This window comes from Phaethon aethereus (assembly GCF_964289735.1).
Source record: "Phaethon aethereus genome assembly, chromosome: 2".
NCBI classification, from domain to species: domain Eukaryota; kingdom Metazoa; phylum Chordata; class Aves; order Phaethontiformes; family Phaethontidae; genus Phaethon; species Phaethon aethereus.
In genome coordinates, this window is record NC_138582.1 from 101,083,406 (window position 1) to 101,111,096 (window position 27,691).

Here is a 27,691-nt window from a genome sequence, read left to right on the forward strand (position 1 = left end):
ATACTGAGGGATGCACGGTGCTTTCTTCCCATCAGCACTTCAAAATTAGTCAAAGATTACAGAAAGAGCCTCCTTGTCAACAGCCTGGAAACTGCATTAAAAATCTTAATGTTGCAGTTTAGTTCTTGAAGGATTTTTTTTTTTTTAAAGATTCTGTTCTTAAGTGCTTGCAAATTCTCGTATTTTGGCCCAAATTCTCATGTTGTGGCATGAACACCCAGTCAGTCTAGACTCCTCTTGCTTCACCTTCTGCACCAGCAGCCCAATAAAGGAGGTTCCTTGATCTCAGACTCCAGAATCTCTCTTGCTTTCTTTGGTCCAAGAGGGCAAGTCTTCTCTCCCTTACATTGTGTGCCAGAGTTCAGCTTTCCTTATGTCCTTGTTTCACATACACTGCACACTGTCAGCACCAAAAGCAGGTGCTCATATGCCAAATCTTCCATTCCTGTATCTCACGTTTGACTTAATACATCTCAAAAATATGGACAGTCGATTTCTTCCAAGCTGTGGGTTTAGTCATCACTCGTGTAACTTGCCTGACATAGATGTTGCACACATTTGGTTTCATGTTTTATAAAACACAAAATAAGTCATCTTTACATGTCCTTAATATCACAGATTTCTTCATTCTTATTTTTGTTGTTTTAAGGGTAACAGTCCTGTTGAAGTTTCCTATGGATTGACCTATCTAGAGATGCCTCTGGGAAATGTGTCCCTATTTCTCTTGCAGAGATAGAAAGTTCCTCTCCGTCCAGAAAGATTTCCAGATTATTTTCTCCCTTCTTACATTTCAGCCCATCTGTCACTCCGAGAATTCAAAGTGAATGTTCATTTGATCCACCTAGGACAAGAGCATGAAGTTGCCTCTCCAGCTTACTTGAACACCACATGACAAGTTACACCCCATTTGCAGTGAAGGAGCTCCATCCAGAATCAGGCTCAGAGCCAGAGACAGCCCCGCACACCCACCTTTTCATACTGCAGCACCTGTTGTGTTTACTTTTGAAAGATGAGAGCTACTAGTTCAGTGAAGAGCTTAATCCCCCGGCTTTGCGCTGCCATGGCCTCCCTGTAACTTGGTCTTTGTATCACAGGCATGGTCTTGCTCAGAACAAGAGGGCTGAACGGCAGAGTGAGATAAAGTTGATAACAACTTCGTAACAGCATCGGAAGACCGTTGTGTAGATGTAATGGTACCTCTTAGCTGCCTAACTCCCAAAAGTTACTGTAGTGCATAACAGTGCTTCTCGAAGGCTTGTCCAGCGCAGGCAGATCACTGACAGGTTACCTATACTTTCAGGCTGTTCTGAAGAGGCCATATATTACCATTTATTTCCTCTCCGTACCACCCAGCCATCCACCTAGTGTCATGTTTACTGATGAGCCCATGGTGCTGTCAACATCAACTTGGACGGATCTTGAAGTAAGCTAATTTTTGCAAGTGCTGTCACTGTTTAAATCCTGGAAAGTTCTCATTTCATGTACATTGATGAGGGTAAGCATGTGTTTCATATCTGGTCTGTTTTTTTGATAATTGGGAGACATATTCTCTTTTCTTAGACACGTCTAAAAGAGAAAACAGAAAGGAAAGCTTAAAACTGAGAATTCCTATGAAAGGCAATTTTATTTGAAGTTTGAAAGTTTTGTTTTTTCTCCTTGCTAAGCATAGGTCATTACACCTTTTCCATTTGTTTGTCACCAGAAGCATCTAGCACAAAGAAAAGCTGCCATTTCTTGCTCAGTCAAGGAGCTTTATAGGACAAAAGCCTAAGTCACAAAAGGAAATTTACATTTACTTTAAGTTTTCATATGAATAGGCCTTGCATAAAGCTCTTGCAAGTGTGTTTCCACCTGCCTTCAATACAGACCAGTGTCTGAAATATTTTCATCAAGTTGTCAGAGTAAAGCCCCAGTCCTGCCAACCAGTCTTAAACTTATTGTCGCTGTTGAATTTAGTGGAGATAAGGCACGATCTCCACTAAAGGAGAGGACAAGGCAACCTGTAAGGACTTAACAAGCATTTTAAATAATGAAGCTCACTTGTGAAATCAGGGCAATATTAAATTTTGATGAAAGCTAGCTTGATACCTGAGACTGGACCTCACCCAAGTGTAAGATACACATAATTCCAGTGAAGTGGTTATCTTCACTACATGGCTCTGCTTTTTTTTAACAGCACCGTTAAAACTGAGACTTTTTTTTTAGATACGGGAAGGAGAGATCTGAAATTCTTTCAGGACACTGAGTAGAACAGGGGCATCTGTCTCTTCTGAATGATATCCTTGCTTTCATACTTTCATCCCAACAAATTCCTACAAGACTTATCCTGTCAAACTTTAGTCTGAACAGCACAAATTACTGGCAGGATTGTCAATCTAACAAAAAGACAGGCATAAATTTAATTGCTCCCTGAAGATACATGAAGATCTACATTTAGCTGCAACTAATTAGGTATTCTCCAATCAACAGTTATGATTCATCTGCTGAGGAGCAAAACAAGAAGGCAAATATGAAATAGGCAGCAGAAGTTAAACCTGACCTCCCAAAATGCTGGGGTTGGGTTGGGTTGGTTTTTAATTAGAAATGTGGCTGGTGTTGCACTGTACACCCAAGGCTGACGCTGCCTCTAAGGCAGGAGGTGCAGAGCTCTGCACGGGGGGGGACCTCACCGCTCCCGCAGACAACGCATCGATTTGCTTCTGTGAAGTGAGCTTCCCGAATACCTCCTCTGCCCACCTTCCCCAGAACCACCAGCTGGCATTAAAGGTATGGATAAAGCCCCAAGGAGGCTCTTTTCCAAGGATCTTAAAATGCCTGTTTAACAAGAAAGACGGAGCTTCACAAAAACGCCCATCCAAAATGGGGTTGTCACCAATTTAAAGGCATGGAAACTGAGGCAACAAGTACGTGGACTTGAACTTGTCCATTGTGCTGCCACACAACACAATGCCGTAGGTGGGGAAGGGATCCCAGGGGCCTGTGCCTCCATCTTGGGCAAATGCTGTTCCCAAGCACCAAACCAGAAAAGCTGTTGATGTGCCCTAAAGCTGAAGTAGTAGCTTGCGCTCAGAGTACCTGGAAGCAGAAATGCGCTGCGTGGTGCAGGAAAATAACTGTCTGGTTTGAGTTAGATCAGGGTGCAGTGAAATGTTTTATCTCTTTGGGACTCCATCCTTGCTCCTCATGCACCTGAGTTTCCTCTGGCTTTGAAAATACTGTGTGAGTATTTGAAGGATTTGGTCATAAATGAAATACGAACACCAACTTCTGACCAGCTGTCTTAAAGGTGGTGCTAGCAGAGAAAATGAGTGGGGTTTTTTTGTTGGTTTTGGTTGGTTTGTTTTGTGAGAAATGGAATTACTTACACAGGTAAAAAAGATGAGCAGCAAGTAAAAAATCCCAAGGCAAGTCAGCATGAAAAGCTCAGATTTGTATTTTTTAAATTTTTCGTCTTCTATTCCAGGGCAACCTAAAAAGTAAATCAAGGCGTTACATTGTTCAGGTGTTTGTAAAATATTTTTGAACTGTTGCCTTCATGAAATGCCATGCAGAGCACGGGACAGTTAAGAGCCTCTACTGTACCTGTTACTTTTAATGTGACTGTGCTGCTCAGATTGCGTTCTCCACTCTGTTCCCACAAAGTGCACTTATAAATCCCACTGTTTTGGCTGGTTGTGTTTTTGATCTTCAGTGAAAAGAAGGTGTCGTTGGAGAGCTCCAGGGACCGCCCAAGTTCTTTGGGATAATGAGATTCCACATCAAGGACTTTCCATGCTATTCCTTCACCATCTCCAGCCATCTGGAAAACACAAATATATTTCTCGTCTTGGGCAACAGGGTCATTCTGAGTTCTAGGGGAAAGAGAGTTTTAAAGCTGGCTTATGGCTGACAACGCAGAGGCTGAAGAGAGGCGGGGGGGAACCTCAAAAGCGTCTAATACGTTCATGCTCACAATCGAAAAGTATTTGCTTTTTTGCTTAAATAGACACTATATTTACAGATACTATAAAGCTATTCTGTAGTAGCTTCTTAGTCTGCCTCACCAGGAGACAATCCAACATGATAAAAGGCAGCAGTAGAGTTTGCTCTCCAAGTGCCTACGCAGAGGCCCCAAAAGCGTTCAAACAGAGCACGACAGCGCGGGGGGATGGAGCCGGGGCAGCGAGAGGCAGCCCTACCCAGCGGCTTAGCGGTGGCTCCGGGGACGAGAGGTCCCCGGGAGAGCGTGACAGCGGGCAGGTAGGCTCCGCCGCCGCCCGCGCTCGGCCTGCCGGCACGCTCGCTGCCGTGCGGCGGGGGGAACGAAACGCGCCCACCCCGGCAGGCGCGCCCAGCGCGCCGGCTCTGCCCGCCCGGGCTGGCGCCCTGCCAGCGAGCCCGCAGCCCAGCGCCCCGTGTGGGAACGCGGCCCTGGAATCTGCGCTTCCCCGCGCCAGTTTCCGCGCAGCCGGCCCCCTCTCTTGGAGGAATGGGGGGTTCCCCGCCTCCCCTCCACACTTTATTGGAGCCAAAGAGGAAAAAAATTGCTTCAACTCCTTCGGATTCGGTTGCGTGAAGGTCACAAGCAGGTTCTGGTGCACTTGGGGAGCGTTTGTATGTTGAATTTCTTAATTGTAACCAGAAGACCTACATTCCTTGGCATTGCTGAGAGGCTGCTGGAGGAATGAAGTGTATTCCCAGAACAGTTTGTACTGCGGGGCGATAGGATGCGCTGAAAATGACAATTGGCTGGGAACCACAAAGAAGAGAGAAATCACTAACTTGATTTGAAAGATGGGAGAAGGGTTTGAATTAGCCCGTGTCCATTCTTATTCATCGACGTTGCTCCCTGGGATTCGAGGCAGCGTGCCCTCCATGAAGGTTTCCCAAGTAATGAATTCAGTCTTTTTGTGTACCAGCAGAGCCAGAGCCAGCTCATACAGTCCAAGGCTCAACTTTTCAGCCAAACCTATAACTGATGTAAGCAAGCCAAGGCTTTTTTATTATTATTATTTTATTTTAATAGACACATTTTTGGGTTGCATGTTGGTGCTTACTTTCTATCAGTATAGCTACTGCATCAGGGTATAACAGTTACACTGCAAGTTATTAAAATTAACACAATTTTCTCACACTGAGGCTAGGAGTATCTGGTTTCCCTTGCATGTATTTGCATGAGGAAAGCGTAATCAGGGGTCTGGGAGAAATATGGGCTTGATGCTCCATTATACTTAGCTATTTTGCAGCCCTAAAATGGTGTAAAACAAGCTGCAGGTTGAGGAACTTTTCAGAAACTGGGGAATCAGACTAAAGCACAAGATTTTCATAATTGTAAAGATCCTTTCTCAGGATCTTTCTCAGAAAGGTTGGGGTTTTTTGGTGCATCAACTGAAAAACAGACCAGTAATTCCCTGGGGCTTTCCACACTTTAGCCAGCAAGAGGGAAGAAAGTACCTTCTTCCTCTTAATCTCCCAGTAAATTTACCCCAGCTTCTCTTTCTTATTACGCTTAGCCCCAAGCACCTCTGAGACAAGCAGTATTTATAGTGGTTTTCAGGCTATAGGGACTTCACCGTGCTACAGGAATTTAGGTATTTTCAGGCCCTGCACGTTATCAGAGATGTGTCCAGAGGAATTCTGATACCCAGGCTGGGCTCAGCTCTGGTTACAAGTGGGTCAATAGCAGTTAAGTGGATAGAGTTGACCTCCCTCAGATCTAATTTTTGCCACTCTCCCTTCCCTTACCACCCCCTTCCTCAGTGAAATCTAAAACTGCCCACAGGGCAACAAAGAGAACCAGCCTGGCTGCCCTTCGGATTGCCCTAAAATGCAGATAGGAGGTCTGAGCTACACACAGAATACTAGTTTTGTTTTTTTCTTTCTTTTTTTTTTTTTTTTCAATTCACCCGTAGCATAAATAATTGCTGTCTTGGGTGGTAAATGGTACTGTGATTCATGTGGCTGAGACCTGGGAATAAGAAAACACTTTGATCTTTCTGTATGCAGTTGTAATCACCACTGCTAACATACAGGAGAAGTTAAATTAAGTCCATGTATCCTATGCCTGACCATGCCCTTATTCCCAATGGGATTTTTGGTCAATGATTTAACTTCCCTATTTTATGGAGTCACTGAGGGGTAGGATTGATGATTGCCTCCAAAGCTTTTCGAGGTGCTCAGTTGCTGTCACAAGTTACAGTGACAGTGACCCTGGAGGCAAGCAAGTTGTAACTTTGCCTCGTGCAGACCTGTTCTGTGTGAGGCAAAACACCGTCCATGAAGCTGCACCAGCAAGCCTTCCCCCAGACCAGAAGAAAAAGTTACTTTATGGCCTAATCTGGCTCCCTCACTTGGGGAGAAACCAGTTGCGATCTGGATGGGGGTCGCGAACCTTTGCGTCTGATGAGGAGGAGGAAGGGTTCACACGCGTGGGTTTAATTCGGGGTTTGCATGCCTTTCTTTCTCCATTAAATCTCCCCTTTACTGAAGAGCAAAGGCAGGCAGGGCAGCCCGTGGGGGTGCTGGTGTGCCCAGCAGCCTCCCTACATTTTTTAGGCTGCAGAGACATCTGGTGGCATTTTTCCCAGCCTCTACACGCAGCACATCCATCTCTGCTCAGAGGTCACAGCAACCCTTTCTCTGATGCCTGAAACAAGCCCTTTCCCACTGCAACCTTATCTCCTATTACCTTATCAAAAAAAATCAACCCCTCCCTTTTTAAGTTCTCTAAGTAGAGAGGAAACATCTGAGCAAATATGCAGGGTGTCTCCCCATATCCCAGCCATGAGGAAGGAAATCCAGGAGATGTTCGGTAAGGTCATCATTCTGCCTCTTGCTCTGTTCAAGCTAACCTCTTTTCCCCCAAAACCTAATTAAAATTATGAAAATGCCACTTTGTTTGCCACCTCCTGTGAATCACTTGGCAGACTCTCGCTAGACAGATCATTTCACAGCTCCAGCTCCTGTGATAATCCAGCGCTAATTCATGTCAAGTCTCCTCCAGGTGATACCACAGCCCAAGGTAAATGCCAGGGGTTTTACCTAATTAATTCCACACAAGCTTAGAGGGATCGAAGCGAGCGCTGTTGGTGGCAGCAATACACTTGTGTAGGGACCACCTTCTTCTTTAATCAGCAACAAAATATTTTCCACCTACGTTTCTCTTCCCTTCCACCTCGCTGACGAGCAAGCTGCAGCACACCGGTTCCCCCTGCTCCCCACCGCCAACGGGAGAAGGAAAGGGGGGTGGTCTTTTCCTGCTCCCATGTTTGTTGTTAATTAGGCTTTACCAAAATTCAAAAAGCAAATCATGACTTGTGAGGGGACCGGTAGAAGTGCTACTGAATCTATTTGCAAAAAAATGCTCTCGTTGCCATGTTGGCTGCTGGGGGTTACTGAAGCAAGAATTTTGCTAGGAAACAGGGACCTGAGGTCTGGCAGCATCATTCTGCCTATCTGCATAAAACTACCCATTAAGAAAATTAAACAAGAAAAGAAATGTGAGTTTACCTTTATTGTCACATATATATTGGCCAGCGGCAATGTCTGTGACAGGCTTTTTCAGAAATCAGCTGGGGGCCTAAATCTGTTGTTTTCCACCACCTCCATGGCAATGAGAGGAAACGCTACCCCCAGGGGCTGATACTGTCCAACACCTTCATTAACAGTCACCTCTTTGCAGGTGATACAAGCTGGGAGCGGTGGCTGATGCGCCAGAGGGTCGTGCTGCCATCCAGAGGGACGAGGGGCTGGGGACATGGGCTGTGAGGAACCTCACGACGTTCAGCAAATGGAAATGCCAAGTCCTGCCCCTGGGGAGGAATAACCCCAGGCAGCAGGACAGGCTGGGCCCAACCTGCTGGAAAGGCCCTGGTGTCCTGGTGGACACTGAGTTGACCAGTGATGAGTCCTTGTGTCAAAGACGGCCAACAGCCTCCTGGGCTGCGCTCAGCAGAGCACCTCCAGCAGGTCGCGGGAGGTGGTCCTTCCCCTCTGCTCAGCACTGGTGAGACACACCTGGGGTGCTGGACTCCCCAGTGAAAGACAGACAGGGACTTACTGAGGAGAGTCCAGCAAAGGGACACAAAGATGATTAAAGATTTGGAGCACCTGACATACGAGGAGAGGCTGAGAGAGCTTGGATTCTTTAGCATGGAGGAGACAAGGCTCAGGGGCATCTTATCAATATGTACCTGATTGCCAGAGGGATAAAGAAGCTGAAGACAGACTCTTCTCATGGTCTCTAGAGACAAGAGGTAATGGGCACAAAGTGAAATTCAGGTGAAAATAGGAAAAACCTTTTTTACTCTGGGGGTAGTTGAACACTGGAATGGGTTGTGCAGAGAGGTTATAGAGTATCCATCCTTGGAGGTATTTAAAACCCAACTGGACACAACCCTGAGCAACCAGCTCTAGTTGCCTTACTTTAGTGAGTTTAACTGAAAGTTATTCTGGTTCCCAAAAGCTTGGAAACACTTGGTCTGAAGAGGTTGCAATTTTCCCACATGGATTCTCTAGTCAATTGGCTGATTCCTGTTAAGTTTCTCCTAGCCCAGAGCTTTTTGGTAAGAATATCAGTGGTGATAGAGTAGATATTAAAATGGCATAGGTTTGATCGAAAATACCATTGAGCTGATAAATTTCTGTTCTCTGACTGGACGAATTATGAGAAATAGGTAGAATAATTAAGTCTCCAAAATTTAAGTGCTCTTCAGTAAAAATTTCTTTTTCAGAGAACTAAACACAAGGTGGAAGAAGAAGGAGGAGGAACACTTTCCTCAGTCCTAGCTAGTTGGGTTTTAGCTGCAGTTTTGAAAACTGCTACAGAATTACATAATAGTGCCACTAAACAAAGGCAATTCACACATGCTGTAGTACTTACACCCAACTAATCGATTAAAACTTAATTTTGTCATTTACGTGTGAAAGCAAACAATTATTAACTCATGTTCTTGCTCTCATTAAATATCTTTTCTCATCAAACTTTTCCCAGACTAAGGTGGTACATTGGCTCCGAGGTAAATCAAAGTGCCAACATAATCTACTTTTCCCATAAAAGCAAATTTTTATTTCAAACAAAATGGTTCAGATCCAAAACTGATGGCAATTTAAAGGTGGAATGTATTAACATTAATTTATTTTCTTCTGAGGGTGGGATGATTGTAAAAATAGTTTTGTTTAAAATTATACCAGGAATAATGGCCAACTTGAAATTTCTGACTGCTAAAGAAATCTAAAATCTATATACAGCCAGAAGGAATTTATTTTCTGAAGCAAAATATCTAGAATTCTGGCAATGCCTGATAGCTAACATATAATGAATCACAACTGAGCTGAAACCGCTTAAAAGGTGTATTCAACACAAAAGCACTTGCACGTTTGAAAATGTGAAAGTGCTTTTTCACAGTGCTGAAGGTGCGTCCATATGGTTCCTATACAGTGTCATGTAAAGATACCAATGTTAAATTCGAAAAAAACAGACACAAATTGTGGGCACGTGTGAGTGAACTCGGACTGTCCTTTAGAGGGAAAACAAAAAAGAAGAAAGCAGAAGCCAAAACCTAACCCCAAAACAGCAGCAAAGGAATTGCATGTGACACACGAGCCAGCTGGAAAAGCCCTCTGACTCAGTCGCACAGCCTCTTCATTTTTTTTTTTTTAGCTAAGGGCATCCAGCACTAGCTCATGTCAGGCAAAAGAATTGTTTTGGTCACGACATCATTTCCACTGCTCCCTTCCTGTCTAAATAATCAATGTGTTGGAGCTACTTGGAGAGGAATAGAGGTCTGAGGAGCATTTGACTGCATTTCTTCAGGTATGTTAGAAAGTAGACTGAAGTAATTTAACAACTATTTACCTATGCTAATAGATAATAGCTATGCACATTTAGCAAAAGTAATTTCCTTTGAAGGAAGGTACGATTAATATTAAATGTCTATAAGGTTTAATCTTATTTTGTAATATGACTTTCCCCTCTAATTCTGCCACAGTTTTATATTTTTCGGGGAAGTCATATGAAGTTAACAGACTTCTCTCCACTGAAGTACAGCCTTCTTTCATCTTCCTCGAGATTTGTTTTAGATTAAGACTTTTCTGGCTACCACATGAACAAAATAGCAAAATATCCACTGGGACTTCATTTGTGTGTGTTTAAGCTTGATTTTCAAACTGGATATAAAGTGATAATTACGAGGTTTTATGAAGTGGTTCTCATTTTCAGTGTACTACACAAAGAGAAACTGTTCAGTTTTCAATAGCCCTATGAGGAAGAAAGGTAAGTAAAGTTTCATTACCCAGATTCTTGTTTCATAGGTGGGCCGCAGAGATTCAAACCAATATTTCCATACACAATTCCCAGTGCCTGGGAGCTTATGCAAAAATTACCTAGTTTTCGGTCCTCAGCTGGCAAACTTCCACACTGCTCATGTAGGGGTTTATGGCATGTAGGTTGCCCAGCACTCCTAAAAATGGACCTCCTTTAAAGGGTACCATCATAATGAAAGCTTCTCCCTAATTTTCCCAGAGACACGTAGCGAATGGGATGAGAGCTGCACCAGGCTGGAAGAGGACTTGGTGCTCTACCTTCTCCCCAGTGTGCTAGGCCTGCCTACGTCAAGTATTTCCAAGTAAAAATCATTTCGTCTGAGCTGACTGACTGTGGTCCCGATTCTGCACAGCGCTACTTACACGTGTACCTTCATGCATGCAGGTAACCTAATTAGGACTCTTCCTAACAGCCAGCATGAATGGGCTTCCCTGGTTTGGGGGACAAAGTGTGTGTTGCTATCGGAGCCCAGGCTGTGCCATGTCATGTATTCAAAAGTGTGTGGACGTGGCACTTCAGGAACGTGGTTTAGTGGGCATGGTGGTGTTGAGTTGATGGCTGGACTTGATGATCTTAAAGGTCTTTTCCAACCCTAATGATTCTGTGATTCTGTGATACTGGGTACACGACAGGTTAAACACATGCACACCTTTTTGCAGTATGAGACATTAGCAAAAGTGAAGGAACTGTTGAATGCAATCCTTCCTTTTTACATCCAGTTGGATTTTGATAGCAGGTTATTAACACCTTTAAATAATTATTTCTCCATTAAAAAACTGAAGAAGTGAGTACTTTTAAATAACATCTTTTTTTTTTTTTTTTTAAGTGGATTGTAGCAAACTATTTAAAAGTACCCCTTAATTGGTCAGAGCATGCAGAAGTGCCAGTAGGAAGGAGGGGGTTGTTCGCTGAGCGTCCACCCTGCGCAAACAGCTGCATGCGCAGCACCGTAACGTTGTCGCCATCATTTTTTTAAAGCAGCAGAAGCAAAGGTTAATTGCTTGCATTTACTGCACAGTTCAGAGTGACCTCATACAAAAGATTTAGCCTAACACCTGCTTGAGCTTTACAGTCTGAAATTTTGTACCATTTGTTGGAATTACCTTTTAATTAGCCCTTTGGGGGTATACGTGGTGTTTATTGATTAATCCTTCAGTAGCTGTTTTTTAAATAACAGATTCTCTACGTTGGGTAGCCCTGTCACGCTCTGCCCTCAGCGAGGAGAGGGGAGAGCTTCAAGCTGCTGCCTATTTAGCTAGCCCCACAAGTAGGAGAAGTATTGCTTCTTCAGCACAAAACACCGAGCCCCAATTACTTTTTCCTGCCAAGAGTCGGGCATTTCAGCTTTGGTGCTGTGTTTTTCCTAATATGCCTGTGACTGTGGCTTGGGCTAGCATCACCAAGAGTGGCCTTAACTGCCTGGCCCCACTTCCCACCTCTCTCCTGGGATGAGTAACCAGAAGACTGCAATACCATGGCTGGTGCCATCAGTCCCTGAGGATGGTGGCAGGAGCTGAAGATAGCTAGATTTCCTAACTTCTTATGGTTTCAGCAGTGCCAGCAGAGAAAAAAAGCATGAGGCACTGGAAAAACAGTCTTTTCCTGAGCAAAACGGATGAAGCAGGAAGAGCAAGGAGACCATGGAGGGAGAGGAGACTGGTGGGACAGGGCAGGGGAGGTGCAGTGGCAGTCTGGACTGTAACAGCCTGACTGCTGTGAAGGGAAGCAGCACTAGTGAGGGCTGCTGAGGAAGGTGCACACACAAAAGGCATCATCAAATGTCACCCTCCCCTGCACGTGCAGTTGTTTTGTGCCCAGGTGGAGCTGTAAAGAGCTACGAGACAACGCAGAATTGGGTCTACAGGGTTTCCTTACACTCTTTCGTCAGGGCAATGGCTTGTGGCTCCTGTGTGCTGCCTGGCCCTCCCGCTTGCCGCTGAACTCAGAAGGACATGCTTCTGGTGGATCCCCGCACTTCAGCCTGCTGAAACTGTTTTCGTTTTTGTTGACTTCCAACACTGGTTTGGGGGAGAATTTTCAGGAATCTAGTCAACCTCTCTGTTTATTCCTCCCCCAACACTCACCACTTCTGCTCAACTCCTCCAGGTCCACCAGACTGCATGGTCTGCCTGCAGTGAGCTCCCTGCCCTGTCTACACTCTGTGGGAAACATGAGACCTTAAATAATTATCATATACCTGTATGGAAAATACATGTCCTTATCCAGCTTTTGAAGCAGAAATCAAAAAAGAGTAAGTTGACACCTACCCCAGCTCCCATAGTAATGTTCAACCAGATGCATTACTCTCTCCTCTCTGTCTCCCACCCACATTTAGTTCAGCATTTTGGAAAAAGAAGGAGACTATAGATGCTGCACTTGCTGATGGGCTGGTAGCCAGATGTTCAAAATAGCTCTTTCAAAGTTAGGTACCTTTGGGTTGCAGCTATCATCTAGTCAGTAGGCAGATGCTCATTGTTATACCAGCACTGAAACTCAGATGCATCGCAAGTTTCAACCACAGGAGCCCTATCTAGTAACACTGTTTTTTGGTTTACTGTGGGGAATAACTTTAAAACTATATCTCAGCAAACTGCTGGGGAAGCCAAGGCTGTGGCTTTATGTTCTGGCAGAGGTAAATTAACAGGTTTTGCCCACCAAAAATAGAGTTTTTTTCCCTTCCCTTCCACTGCTTTCCCATCACATGGGAAAGTAATTCAACTTTGTAACCCACAAAATATTTATTCGCAGATTGATTTTCCACTTTTACAACAAGCAACAGTGAGTTGACTTAACAGGCAACCAGAGGACCACCAGGACTGACCTATGGTAAACGGCAGGAGTGCATGTCTGGGAGTGAGCAATGGGGGAGAACAAAACCTTCCTTTTTTTCCTGTTAATTTGGCTCACACCATAAGCTGAAACTATGCACCAAGATGCAAATACACGGTGCCATACAGCAAGTCAACAGCCACTTCTTCAACCACTGTGCAACTCTGCCTCTCTTTCTATGAGAAATTTCATCTTCATAGTGTTGAACAGAACTTTATGCTCATCAGCCGATCAATCCTTGTAGCCCTCCTGCAAATAGGTGGTCAGCAGGGCTCCTGCTTTGGAGATGGGAATTCTGAACCAAGGCAGTCAGGATTAGACATTTACTTCATGACTGCAAAGGGATAACTCAGAATTTCTAGCTCTACATCAGCCTTTTGCATACCCTGCCCTTATAGCTACCTCCACTAGCCAAATCTTCCTAAAGAATAGCAAGTACTTGTTTAGTTCCATTTCAAAGAAAAAATTGGCTCCTGTTCAGCAGGAGATTAAGTAAGGCACAACATCACTGATGTCTCAAGGTTTAAATACCAGTTTTTGCTCTGAAGAAAAATCCTGGAAAAACTCCACTTTGGAGTGGCATATGTACATGGGGCATCACCTAAATTCTGATCCCTGGAAGGCAGCAACAGTTAGATATAAAAGCAGGCCAAGAGTAATTCAGGGATCACGCTCAAATAGTCTATCTACAATGACATGGAAATTGCCTGTTCTCTGTGATCAGCTCAAATGTTTCCACTGCTGCCTCATCTCTCATAGAAACACAGAATTGCAGAATCATTAAGGTTGGAAAAGACCCTTAAGATCATCAAGTCCAACCATCAACCCTACACCACCATGTCCACTAAACCACGTCCTGAAGTGCCACATCTACATGTTTTTTGAACACTTCCAGCAATGGTGACTCCACCACCTCCCTGGGCAGCCTGTTCCGATGCTTGACCACTCTCTCAGCAAAGAAATTTTTCCTAATATCTAGTCTAACCCCCTCCAGTGCAAACTTGAGGCCATTTCCTCTTGTCCTATCGCTAGTTACTTGAACACAGGATTCGAGGTGCGGCCTCACCAGTGCCAAGTACAGGGGCACAATCACTTCCCTACTCCTGCTGGCCACACTATTCCTGATACAGGCCAGGACGCTGTTGGCCTTCTTGGCCACCTGGGCACACTGCTGGCTCATGTTCAGCCGGCTGCCAACCAGCACCTCCAGGTCCCTTTCTGCCGGGCTGCTCTCCAGCCACTCCTCCCCAAGCCTGTAGCTTACTTACTTGCATGGGGTTGTTGTGACCCAAGTGCAGGACCCAACACTTGGCCTTATTAAACCTCATGCAGTTGATCTCAGCCCATCGATCCAGCCTGTCCAGATCCCTCCGCAGAGCCCTCCTGCCCTCCAACAGATCAACACTCCCACCCAACTTGGTGTCATCTGCAAACTTACTGAGGGAGCACTCCATCCCCTCATCCAGATCATCAGTAAAGATATTGAACAAGACTGGCCCCAGAACTGAGCCCTGGGGAACACCATTTGTGGCCAGCCACCAACTGGATTTAATGTTCTGCTGCACTGAGGGGTGGATGCCTCTTCATAAAATAACCCATTTTGTACAAGACAGTATCAGGTAGGAAAGCAAAGGAGACTGCTCAAATAACTTAGGCTTTTTTCTTACTTTATACCAAGATGCTGTCTGGTAGGCGATTGAGGAGTCCTGAAGAACTTTACAGGGCAGCAGCGCTTCTTCAGCACATCTCACAGCAACATCTGGGACCACCACAGAAGCCCCATGGATCAAGCACCAAACTGCAAAGCACAGGTACACATCGCCTTTAAAAGAGATTGCCTAGGTAATCCTCCCTGTCTTCCCAAAACATATCCCCACAAAATACATGTGAAAGACCAGGATGAAAAAGGCAAGGCTCCCCACTTACCATTGCACAGGACGATGAGCAGAGCATAGGCTACCAGAGACATGGCTTTTGCTGCTTCAAATCACAGAGCAGCAACAGCGTGCGTCTTTGCAGGACAGACTGTGAGAGCAGAGTGAAACTGCTACTGCTTCTAGAGTGATATTTCTGGAGGCAGACTGGGGAATCCCCCAGAGAGCACATCTTGAAGTTCCCCGTCACAGGGAAAATCCCTACGTGCTCCTCCCATCCAATCTGTTAGGTCACTCCCCTTTCTGCGACTGCCTGCACTGGTAGCACCTCATCTCCCTTTTTTTCTTCTCCCTCACCCCACCGTGTTAATCTGAACAGAAATAAGATTGATTGTGGGGCACTGTGGGTCAGCGTGAAGGGCATCAAAATCAGCAAAATCAGTGACAAAATGCAGGGGCAAGGGTTTGTGAGCCTCCCAAAATCCCTTCTCAACCTTCTCTCTGCCTATGGTACCTGTGCAAACGTTGGCGACATTTCTGAAACCCCATTTAAGCTCTCAGGTCATAACACCATGAGGACACTGTGACTTGGGTCTAAGGGCTAAGCAGGAATTTACAGCGCAGCTGAGCAATACAAACTATATTCCTGTAGTGTTACGCGTGTAACTCCCCATGTCGGCACTCATGATGTAGAAGCAGCAGCTCTTCTTAGTGTGTTTTGTCATTTTCCAGACAAGCAGGGGCAACTAGAATGACATAATACTACCAAATTATATGATAGAAAATTTCCTCATGAAAAAAAGTGAAGGCAGCTCCCAGAAGAGGAATCATTTGGACATCCCTTCTAGGTATCTGGAAAAAAAAAAAAGTGCTTTCCTTATGATCTGTAAGAGCTGTTTCCCCCTGGAGAAGTTTTGAGGAAGTCTGAGGCTGATCACAGAAGCATTTACAAATCATGAAACTCAGAAAGTTGCTGACATGTTATTTTTGGAAAATACATCTGGCTGCTGTCTTTAGGCTGCTGAGATCATGATGGAGAGAAGCCATTTAGGAGGGGGTTTTTGAGTTTTGGTGGGTGAAGAGTGTATGGTCAGCCTGTTTTGAAAATCAGGTTCCTGGATCCACATCAGTTGGGGCACCTTAAAGCCAAATCACCCCTAGGCAGTTTTGTGAGGAGAAATCAGTTTGACAAGTCCTCGGCATGCAAAAGTCCAGCTCCGACAGGTAAACGCCGTGGGTGGGTAACACTTTCAGAAACTCCAATCTGTTCTGCGAGGGAAGGCAAACAGCAATTTCACCTGGGGCATTGCTGCTGAAATAGGCTATTTATTTTTAAAGCTTTTTGCTTCTACCTTCATTGACCGACAGTAAATATAACGGGCTCTGAGCTTTATTTTTCTTTTGGTGTTTTCTGGTTTCAAAGACCTCAATCCATTACTTAGAAGATAGGTGCAAGTAAAACGTAAATCCCAATGTATCTCTCTAGAAGGACAAAAAATCCTGAACTCTCACTCCTTTCTCCTGCGTGAAATAATAGAGTCCTTGAGAAGACAGTCCTTGAGAAGACAGAAGCGGAGCGGGGAGGGGAATGGTGCTGACGGAAATCTTGGAGAGAAGAGGGCTCCAGTTAATATATTTCACATCTGTTCTTCACTAAAATGATAGTTCTCCTGCCCCCATGAGTCAGTCACATATCAAGCCCACCTCCAGGAAGGGCACTCAGCTTTCACCCAAGTGCCTCTTTCTGTGAGTCCTGCAGAGCTACATGTTTACCCTTCATAAACCAGTCAAGAGGCAAAACCCTTCTCTACCTCCCTTTTCATTGAGGGAAACCCCCAGTGAGCAAATCGCAGTAAGCTCCTGCGCCTGCTGTGGGTCAGCCTACAGCAATCTTTCCCAAAACGGCCTGACCGGGTAGAGTCTGGAGGGACCCTGGTATGCCTAAGGCCAAGGTCACCAGCTTGCCCACATAGAGTGCAGAGTGCACTGAAGGTAAGTGTAAAGGGTCAGTCTTTGGTTTGATCTGGGAAATGTACATGCCACACACACTTGCCAAGGTGATGTTAAACAGCGTTCTTCCTCGGTTAGTTAAAATACAGGAGTTAAGACTCTTAAAAACACACGGTTTTTCCCTCTAGGACAGGCATAGCTTCAAGCAAAACAGACCTTTTCCTCCAGAAGTATTTGCAAGCTCAGCTGCTGTTCCACAGCACGGTGTGTGAAGCAAGAGAGCAAGGTATGAAAAACAAAAACTGAAACTCCCTTTGCTGGGGGAAGAGAAACCATTTTGCTTCTAAACTTTCCCTGGTTGGGTTTTTTTCTTTAGGGAAACTTTCAACCAGGCTGTACTTTCCGTCCTAACTTTTAATACCCTTTCTATGGTTTCAAAGAGCAGGCCTATTCTCTCCAGAGCCCTGGAAGCTGCTCCGAATTTCACTCCAGTCCTGAGCAGTGGAAGCAAGGGGAGCTCAGCGGGACAGGTTCGGGTGTGGGAGTGCAGAGGCAGTGATTGCCCGTCAGCCTTCCCTGAGACAAGAGGACCCACACCTCCACAGGGCCCTCGGGAACGGCAGGAGCTGCACAGTTATGTGAATAAGTGGAAGTTTCTCCCTAAACACATTGTTCTGTGGCCCTAACGAGACCTGCTTTCCTACAGGTGTATCCCATTGCCTCTTCCTCTCCTTCCCTCGCCCGTACCACTCGCTACACCAACCGTAAGCCCTCAATCTCACTGAGGAAGAAACACCATCTGCTCTGGTGAGTCCAGAGCCACACGCGCGATGACTGACATCAGCAAGCAGCGTGTAAGACGGCTGCGTTCTGCCTACCTTTCCCTTAGCAAGGGCACTCTTTGACCCAGCTGCTGATTCTCATTAATTTCATAGGCACTTAATTCTCTTTGAGCCCCAATCCCACTGTCAGTTTGATAGAAAGCAGGTTCAGAACATACTGGCTGATAGACAGCCAGATGGCACGATCACAGAAATTTCATTCTCTGTGGGAAATGAGGCTAGAAGCACAAAGATGTGGGATGGATTCATGGGAGAAGGTTAAAAAGTCAAGACTGTGTATTTTTTTCAGTGTTGATAGAGCCCTGAGAATGCTGATCATGGAATCGTATCCTTTTTTCTTGAACCAGGTAGGTACTGGCTCCCGCAGTTACTCAGGAAGTGGATTTTTCTCATTTTTTTATTCCAGTGTGTGGCTGCAAAAGATATGTAAGATTCCTTCTTATTTCATGTATTTGCCCCTCAGTGCCAGCATTCATCAGGAAGCACAGAGTTTAAAAAAAAACCCAAAATCTTAGGGCTCTACAAGGAGCACAGAGCTCTCCACAATGAATAATCAAAGGTTAAGACAAAGGTGTCAAAAGAGCATTCAAGCATTTCTGTCAAGGCACAGGTTTTTCTATATTAGGACATGATTATCAAATATCCATTGTTCCACTGCATTTATGCTCCTGCTTTGAGTAAGGTCCATCCACGTGCCTCAAATCTATTGTGAAACCACTGACGAGGGGGAGTTCTTTATCTATTTTTATTACTATTAATCTCCTGTGCAGCAATAAAAACTGTCTGCTTCAGTTCAACTGACAAAACCAGGAAGGCTTTTGGTTTATGTTTTAGTAGACAATCGTTTTATAAATAATATACTGTGTGTAATGTGGCACTGTCAGCTGAAGGAACAGTGACAGAAAAATCCACAGCCACAAATGCAGAGTAGTCATGTATTTTGAGGGACCCAGCAGAGCTGCAGTCAGAGCGTTTACTTTCCTGTCGTGCTAGGATCTTGATGCTCATCACACCAACAATTAAAAGCAACTGAGAGTTTCTAGATTGCAGCTAATGAGAGGTACGTAGATTACTCACAAACTGGAGTTAGGGAAGTTTAAGGACAAAGTTCTCTCCTCTGCCCCTTCATGGCAGATGTTGGGTCAGGGTCTGCCTTTGCTGTTTAAACAGTGGCAATCCTGCAATACTGAGAAGCCAAAACACTGGAACTGTGACCTGCTGAGCGGTGCAGAGCTTTGTGCTACAGACTGTCTCTGGCTGCCAGCTCAATAAATAACACCCAGTTAATTATACACAAACAGCTACTCCTCTGAAATGCCTGGACTTTGGAGTGAGCCGTTTGAGATGTGCCAGTCCTGTTTGTCAAAGTAGTGATTAAGCATACTCACACAGAACTTGAAATGTGACCCAAAATACAGGTGCAAAATGGAGGTATCCAAAATCAGAAGCCTCTTTAGAAGCTCTTGGCCTGGGAGTTTAGGAATTGCCTTTAAGCAAACAGGAGCAAGAACTTATCCCATGTCTATACATGTGACTGTAAGAATTGGAATAAGGCTGGACTGAAGCTCCATCCAGTCCAGCATCTTGTCTCCAACAGCAGGCAGTGAGCTATCAGGTAGCCAAGCAGGCCAAGGCGCTGCATTCAAACTGCTTTGTCCGCTGGAGGTGCACATTGAAATCTCATTTTTAACAGATTCCGGGTTCCTCTCTTATCATCAGTGTGCTAGATGGTGCTGGTGTCACCAGGGCTAGGGACACCTTGGGCCACGGTTTGCAGATTTCAGTGGACTCTCCACTGCTCACCCTCCATGAGCGGTCATCCATGCCATGGTCACCTCCAGAAGGTAAGGAGCAGATTATTGCCTGCTGTCTCTATTGAGTTCAGCAACAGTAGTCCCCACATAGTCACAGCCTTGCAGAGCTCCTTCTTGGACCTTGCATCTCCTTACCACACCTGGCCAGGCACTGTTTTAGTAGAGATCTAATGTTAAGCTGGTCTGCCCCCAAATCATGCTGTGGAAATACTTACTCCTCCTGCTGCTCCCCTCTCTTTTCTCTTGCCTGTACATCCTCCCTAGACACACATGCTATGGGACTTTTGACATTGGCAGAGAATGAAGGATCCCAGTAGGTCACCTTGTACTCCTAGCTGATCCCATGGCCCACCAGGAATGTAAGTCAGGAAATCCTCCTGGGAGCAGCCTGTGCTAACAGCAGATCTCACAGGGTGCCCTGACCGTTGTGTGCCATCTGGGGACCTGACCATGCACAGAAGCCAACTGTGCCAACCTGCAACCCCTGTCCTGATGCCTCCAAGACCTCTTGTTGTGGGGTGGGTTTTTTTATACCTTCCCCATCTGAGGTCCCACTGAGTCATGGGACTTCCTGATCAACTTCCCCCACCATCCCCAGCAGCAGAAAGAGGAAGCCTAGTGACGGGGCCCTGGTGACCACAGAGCCTATATCCATTCCCTTTTCCTCTCAGGTCTCCCAGCACAGCACCAGTGGACACTGTCCTGACCTTGATTTTCCTCTCTTCTCTCCTTTGATGTCCCCCGCGATCATTTGGCTTTCCCCAGGTCTTTCACAGAGCACAAGATCAGTGCAGGCATATACTGACACTTCACCAGACTACTTGTCTAGCCTGAAAAGAGTTAAAACAACTCACCCCTACTATGTGTACTAACTTTGTGCCTTCACCAAATTGTCTTCTAACCATATGCCCTCTTTTCTAGTTCATTTATAAATAGGTTGAACAGCAGGAGCCCAGGAACAAAACCCCCTCAAACATCACTGAAGACCTCCCTCAAATGTGAATGCTGGCCATTTATCCTCCTCGTTTAATAGGTTATTCACATGAAGACTTTTTCTCTTGTCCCATGGTGCCTTAATTTCTTTCAGAGCCGTTACTGATGGACCTTTATGTCTTCGGGAATTGTTGCTGGGATTCTATATGGCTGACCTTGTTGTGGTTTTCATTTAACTTGCCAGAGTTTATGATCTATTTTCCATTCTTGGACACAACTTGTATTTTCTGAAGAAAGTCTTCTGCTTCTAATAAATTCATTTATCCTACTGTTAGCCATGTCAGCTTTCCTTTTGGTGTTTCCAAAGTTTTTGTCCATACACAGAGGCTTAGAGCAAATGTACTCCTACGCGTTATGTTTAAATAGTCACCATGCAAACATTTTAGCCTTCAGACATCCATTTTAGTTTGTTTTTAACAAGGTTCCTTGTTCCTATGTAATTCTGTTGTAGTTGGGGGGTTTTTTTGGCTTTTGTTCCCTAGGCAAGAATGTTGAGCAGGAGCATTTTGAACTAGGTTCTGTGTGTTGCTCAGGGCTAATATAAACATTTCTTCTTCTTTTGTAGGCTCTTTCATGCAGCAACACTATTTTATTTTTTCTAGAGCATCAATTTCTGATATGACATTTGCCCAGTATACAGGTTGGAAATTGATTATCTCCTGTTATTGTTGCACTCCTTGCCTTGTCAGCAACTTTGATCTCCCTCAGCATGTAATAGATAGAGACGTTTGATCTAACCCTGATATGGCATATTTCTAACTTAGGCCAGGACTGTCAGGCTATATAGGTTTTGAGCTGCTTGTAAACAAGATTAGCTTGTTACTTTGATTTGACACAAAGCTTTCTCTAATACGTGTTACCACTTCTCTACAGCTGCTGCCTCCTCTGTCTTTTTTCATACTTTGTACCCTGATTCTAGAGCATCTGATCAATTGCCTTCTTCCCATCAAGTTTCTGACACACATGGTTTGAGATCATCCCTGTTTAAAGTCAGGCATTTTTGTTTCCCCATCTTGTTTGTTAGAGTTCTAGCATTTATAAAGAAGCATCTTTTCTTTTCCTCTCTCTATACTATGGGATCCTTTTTTTTTTTTCGTTCTTTCTTTTTCAGTTTCACCAAATTATTGTTATTCACTGGGGGATAAAGTTTTCCTGACTTCCTGCTCTGAATATGTGCCATCCTGAATCATGTTTTAGCACTTGTCAGCTTCTCCCTTCCTTCAATTTAAAAAAATCTCCTAACACCTTTTTAAGTGCCATCACTGGTTTCCTTTTAGTTTACCTGAATCTGACTACATATGTTCTGAAAGTTTTCCCATTTTCTAACAAGTACAAACCCTTTGTCTTCAACCATTTCCTAGCCACTCATTGAGAATTTGTCTCTGTTTCTCCCAGTTCAGCCTTGCTCATGGTATTGGAGGCATTCCAGCTGAAGCTGCTATGGAGCTCCTAGCCTCCAGCTTACCGTCTGACTGCATGCATTTTGCCTCCAGAAACCCTCTCCTCCCTTCCCGAGGTCATTGCTCCATATACTGTGTCCAAAGGCTCCCTCAAGCCTGCCCCAAGAGCCTGCCCAGATATTCCACACCATCCAGCAAACAGATATTGCATCCAGCAGTCTAATCACCACGCAGTCCTTTCTGGTATCACAAAACTGCACAGATGTATGCCTGATAGAGCACCAGTGTCCCTCTGTCACTGTATCTTCCTGAAAACTGGGATCTGAAGAGTAATCTCCGTGCAAAAGCATATGTGGCCTCAAGCTGTGAGATCACTTCTGCTCCCCTCACCCTCCCCAGGATAAGGCTTCCAGCCACAAAGCCTTCCCCCACCTCAGCAGCATGGGGACTATGTAAGTCTGGTGGTAGGACTGCTCAGTGACGATCCTAAAGAGACTGTCAGTACATCTGTCTGTTACCCTGAAATCTTTTAGTTTAGGTGTCACGGCCTCAAGGACTAGGATGTTGGGCTAATTGCACTGGATACGCATAGTTGTTACCTATGAACTGTATAGATAATGGTTTATAGTGCTCAGCGGAGCAAACTGAGGACTCCTTGCCCACTCATTTAAATAGCCAGCTGCTGCTTTAGTTTGCTTATGATCAGGAGGGGTCTGATGGGCTCTATGCCCAGCTCCAGGCAGATCCTTGAAGGAGAAGTCATTCAGATACCTAAACCAAGGAGACAGGTGAACTCCCTCTCTGGCAGATCTCCTTTTACATCACCCAGCATCGCCCGTTTGGAGCTGCTGTGATCCCATGGTGAGTCTTTGGTTTCTCTCTTACTCTTCATCGCTCACACCCAGAAAGGGGAAAGTGAGCACAAAAAGCACAGTATAAGGGATGCTGAAATAAATAGCCATTGGTGACTATATACTGTCACATTGCTTTGCCCTGAGGTACGCTTTGGACCTTCCTTTCTTTAGACTGGAAGGACATTTTACAAACATTTCATTTCAACTGCCCTGAGCAGAGGCATTCCACAGGAGTCAGAAATGGTGACTTGGAAACAAGAGACATTATACTAGAAGCATTGTTGGGGTTGAAATATGTTCAGTCTTTTTGGTTACATTTCTTCTATATACTGACAGTTGGTCCTTCCCTCTCCTTGAGTTTTCAAAGAAAGATCTACCACCTGAGAGCTCCACATTCATGGAAGACAAGAAGACCCAGGAGGCAATAGCAAAACGGAGAGCAGCAGCACCCAACAAGAACTGTGAAACACCAGGTGTGTAGTCACCACTGGAACAGCAGCTTCATGGGAGGTAGACAGGATGGAACCTAGCCTGCCTGGAGACAAGGGACTGGGACAACTAGACAAGGTAGCATGCTAATCTGAGTTCCCTTAAAGTCCCTAGGAACCACTTTCTTCAAACCAGTAGGATACTAGGCTCTCCCAGACCTCAGCTTCCACAGCCTCCCTCATTCACAGAATCACAGAATCATTAAGGTGGGAAAAGACCCTTAAGATCATCAAGTCCAGCCACTCTTCATCAGACTTGTACTCCAGACCCCCCACCAGCTTCGTTGCCCTTCTTTGGACACACTCGAGCACCTCAATGTCCTTCTTGTAGTGAGGGGCCCAAAACTGAACACAGGATTCAAGGTGTGGCCTCACCAATGGCAAGTACAGGGGCACAATCACTTCCCTACTCCTGCTGGCCACACTGTTGCTGATACAGACCAGGATACTGTTCTGTTGGCCTTCTTGGCCACCTGGGCACACTGCTGGCTCATATTCAGCCAGCTGTCAACCAGCACCCCCAGGTCCCTTTCCACCAGGCAGCTCTCCAGCCACTCCTCCCCAAGCCTGTAGCGTCGCATGGTGTTGTTGTGACCCAAGTGCAGGACCCAACACTTGGCCTTATTAAACGTCACACAGTTGACCTCTGCCCATCGATCCAGCCTGTCCAGATCCCTCTGCAGAGCCCTCCTACCCTCCAGCAGATCAACACTCCCACCCAACTTGGTGTCATCTGCAAACTTACTGAGGGAGCACTCGATCCCCTCATCCAGATCATCAATAAAGATATTGAACAAGACCAGCCCCAGAACCTTCAGCCCAGGGCTCTGCACATGAGCTGTCATCAGCAAAACCTTTAGTAACCATGCTGATGCACATAAGAGATGGAAAGGGGAACGACTGTTTCTTGAGGGGGAGGCTGAGGAAACAGGTGACGTGTAGTGGGAGGATGAGCAGTGAGAAATGGAGAAATGAAAAATAGAAAGTTTTCGCTAGAGCTGTGACAAATATAGCTCTTCTAAGTGTAATGGAACTAGGCGGTAGTGTGGGCAGAGACAACTTGGTGGCCTTTTAAAAGAGGAAGGAGTGACAAATATGTGAAGATACTAAACTGACCTATGTCCTGAGGGCCCTGACTCTCAAGCTCTGGGGTTCACACTGAGGTGGTTCTAAGAAGCTACTAGTCCAAGCTGGCCACCCATTGCTACAGGTTATGGCCCCAACACTAACTTGTCAGAAATAGCAGTGTGCGCACACCATAGGCACCAGATTGATATATTGACATAAACTGTGGCTAATTGGGTTCACTAGGATGTGGACTGTGGTGGCCAAGCGATCTCCTTCTTGATCCCCATCAGATTTAGTTGAATAGGTGACCAGCTGAGGTCAGAAACCTCCTGAGCCATCACAGCCTAACCTGACAATCACCAAGAGTTACCAAGAGAGCACCTTGATACTATTTTAGACAATTGGCTTATCTTTAGATCTCCTTTTCTCTGATTTTCACAAACTCCTTTGTTGCCTTAGCTTGCAAAAGGCATTGGAGAAGGTTTACAAAACCCATGTAAGCTTGTTCTTTTGTTTTGTTGACTTTCCTCTAGGGAGCTGAGTGCCAGATTGAGTAGCACAGGCAGGATGTAATCATAGAATCCTTAAATAGTTTGGGTTGGAAGGGACCTTTAAAGGTCATCTAGTCTAACACCCCTGCAATGAGCAAGGACATCTTCAAGTAGATCAGGTTGCTCGGAGCCCCATCCAACCTGACCTTGGACGTTTCCAGGGATGGGGCATCTACCACCTCTCTGGGCAACCTGTGCCAGTGTTTCATCACCCTCATTGTGAAAAATCTCTTCCTTCTATCTAGTCTAAATCTACCCTCTTTCAGTTTAAAACCATTACCCCTTGTCCTATTGCAACAGGCCCTGCTAAAAAGTTTGTCCTCATCTTTCTTATGAGCCCCCTTTAAGTACTGGAAGGCTTCAATAAGGTCTCCCTGGAGCCTTCCCTTCTCCAGGCTGAACAGCCCCAACTCTCTCAGCCTGTCCTTATAGGAGAGGTGTTCCATCCCTCTGACCAAATTTTGTGGCTCTCCTCTGGACCCACTCCAACAGGTCCATGTCTTTCCTGTGCTGAGGGCTCCAGAGCTGGATGCAGGACTCCAGGTGGGGTCTCACCAGAGCGGAGTAGGGGGGCAGAATCCCTTCCCTCGACCTGCTGGCCACACTTCTTTGGATGCAGCCCAGGATACGGTTGGCCTTCTGGGCTGCGAGCGCACATTGCCGGCTCATGTCCAACTTTTCATCCACCAGTACCCCCAACTCCTTCTTGGCAGGGCTGCTCTCAGTCCCTTCATTCCCCAGCCTGTATTGATACCGGATGAACCATGTCATCCCTTGACATGGTTCAGAGAAGAGTACTGGTAGTCTTACAGCAGTAGGTGCAGGGTGCAGCAAGGGCCAGGAAACAATCCCAGGGTAGCAGGGCAGGGCCTGGCAGCCAGGGGCCATCCTACTGCCTGGGCCAGGGTAGCCTGGGCAGAGGCAGCCCCAGCCCCAGGCATCCGGCACCTCCGTGGGGATGGGCCCACGGCCAGGCAGGGCATGGCCATGGGGAGTTGGAGACCGGCACTGCTGCAGGGATTTATAGACCCAGGGGGCTGAAATGGGGTCCTGGGCTCTGATCAGTGTTGGGGTGGAGCCCTGGGGGGTTGAAATGGGGTCCTGGTCCCTGGGCAGGGTGGGGGGAGCCCCAGGGCAGCTGGGGCAGGGACAAGCAAAGTTGGCGGTGCCCTCAGGGCCATGACAATTCATTGACCAAGACTGACCCTTTTGATCATCTCTGCTCATATCAAGGAACTACAGAGAAAAACCTGCTCTGGCAAATAAGTTGCAAAACTAAGCTTAATCTACTGTAATAAAAATTTGTTATTGCTACTTTGGTCATGTCCTGTGATAACCACAGTGCAAATTACCACTGCAGAGCCAAAAAGATGCCAGCCTTACACTTGGTGAGAGCTTTGCACTGCTTCTGGAGATTTGGTTTAGCTCTGACTGCAGCAATCCCTGAACGTGCTAGGAGGAGCTGCTAATAAATGGCAAGTAGTCCCATGAGAATCATGACTAATGGCTCCTGTTCAGTTAGATAATCAACCATTTAATAAAGGGTGAGCTTCTACTTCTTCCCTTCCATGGGGAGCTTTAATGCATTATTTTTCCCCTCCTTAGCCACTTACTTCCACAAAACTGATAGGAATTTAATATTTTTGAAACCACTTTTCCTCTATTAATCTTCCTGAAATTGCCCAATGGGTTCCAAAGTTATTAGGAATAGCTAGATGGTTGTACGGATGTTGACAGATACAGACACAAAGCATTATTGTATTAAGAAAGCACTCAAGTTTATAGCAACAAAGATTTTTAAATCACATTAACATCCAGAAGATAGTTACTAGTATGGAGATTATGTTTCCTTTCTATGCAAGTCTGACTCAATAACAGCCTGAGAAGCTAAAGGAGCTCAGAAAGAAGCGGCCATTGCTTAGACTTCATGTCTTCATGGTCTTCTCCGGGAACGAGTGATTGCACAGTCAGGACTTGACAGGAGGACTTGCATAAATACTTTTAAGAGACTAAAAGTTTTGCTTTGCACACCCGACTCCAGATCTTTCAAAGCCACAATTATCATCTTTCTCCCCTCCAACACTATAAATTAAATCCCCTCTCACTCTGTCCACTTCCCATGCTAGCCTTTCCCTTCTTGTACCTTGAGACTCGAATGAGCGAATGTTGCTGTCTTTACTAATGCTGAGCTGCTCAGTAGCCAAAAAGCTTTATCGCTTTATGTGAGTATTTGTTTCTCAGGGAAGTTCAAGCTTTAGATATAAACATTTGTGAGTAATTTCTCCTTAGAACTATTTAAAATACAATGAGATTTATATTTTATGTTGATTTGAGCTTTGGTTTACTTGTTTATATATTTTTTAAAAAGAACAGATGCTGCTTGAACGTTTCCCACGAGGCAGATTAAACACACTCTAGAGAGCACACCTGAGCCAAAGGTCAATCTTTACCAGCAAGACAGCCAGCGACAAACTGCTCCATGGTTTCCCAATTTTAATAGTGAAGTCTTGTAAAGTAGACTGTAAAGAAAATATTTCTATTTATTTTTATTTAAACTTTTACAAACTACTGAAAGATACGTTTTGAAAATTTTTGCTTTAGTGGCTTGAAGAGGATAGCATCTGATTTTCTACCTACAGTATACTTAATTTGGAAAACTCCACATTTTCCAATAAATTGGTCTGGCAGCTTTCACTGCAGAATTACAAGTTGAGTGGTTTCCACC

At 45.3% G+C, this 27,691-nt stretch overlaps 1 protein-coding gene across 1 annotated transcript; it reads right to left on the minus strand.

Moving 5' to 3' along the window:
- Positions 1-1,428: 1,428 nt before the first annotated feature.
- Positions 1,429-15,101, minus strand: CD83 (CD83 molecule; the record flags this gene model as incomplete). Its single annotated transcript, XM_082015014.1, has 5 exons — positions 1,429-1,566; positions 3,366-3,469; positions 3,583-3,799; positions 14,800-14,930; positions 15,059-15,101. The coding sequence occupies 5 exons, from the start codon at positions 15,099-15,101 to the stop codon at positions 1,429-1,431; spliced, it is 633 nt and encodes a 210-aa protein (XP_081871140.1).
- Positions 15,102-27,691: the final 12,590 nt, after the last annotated feature.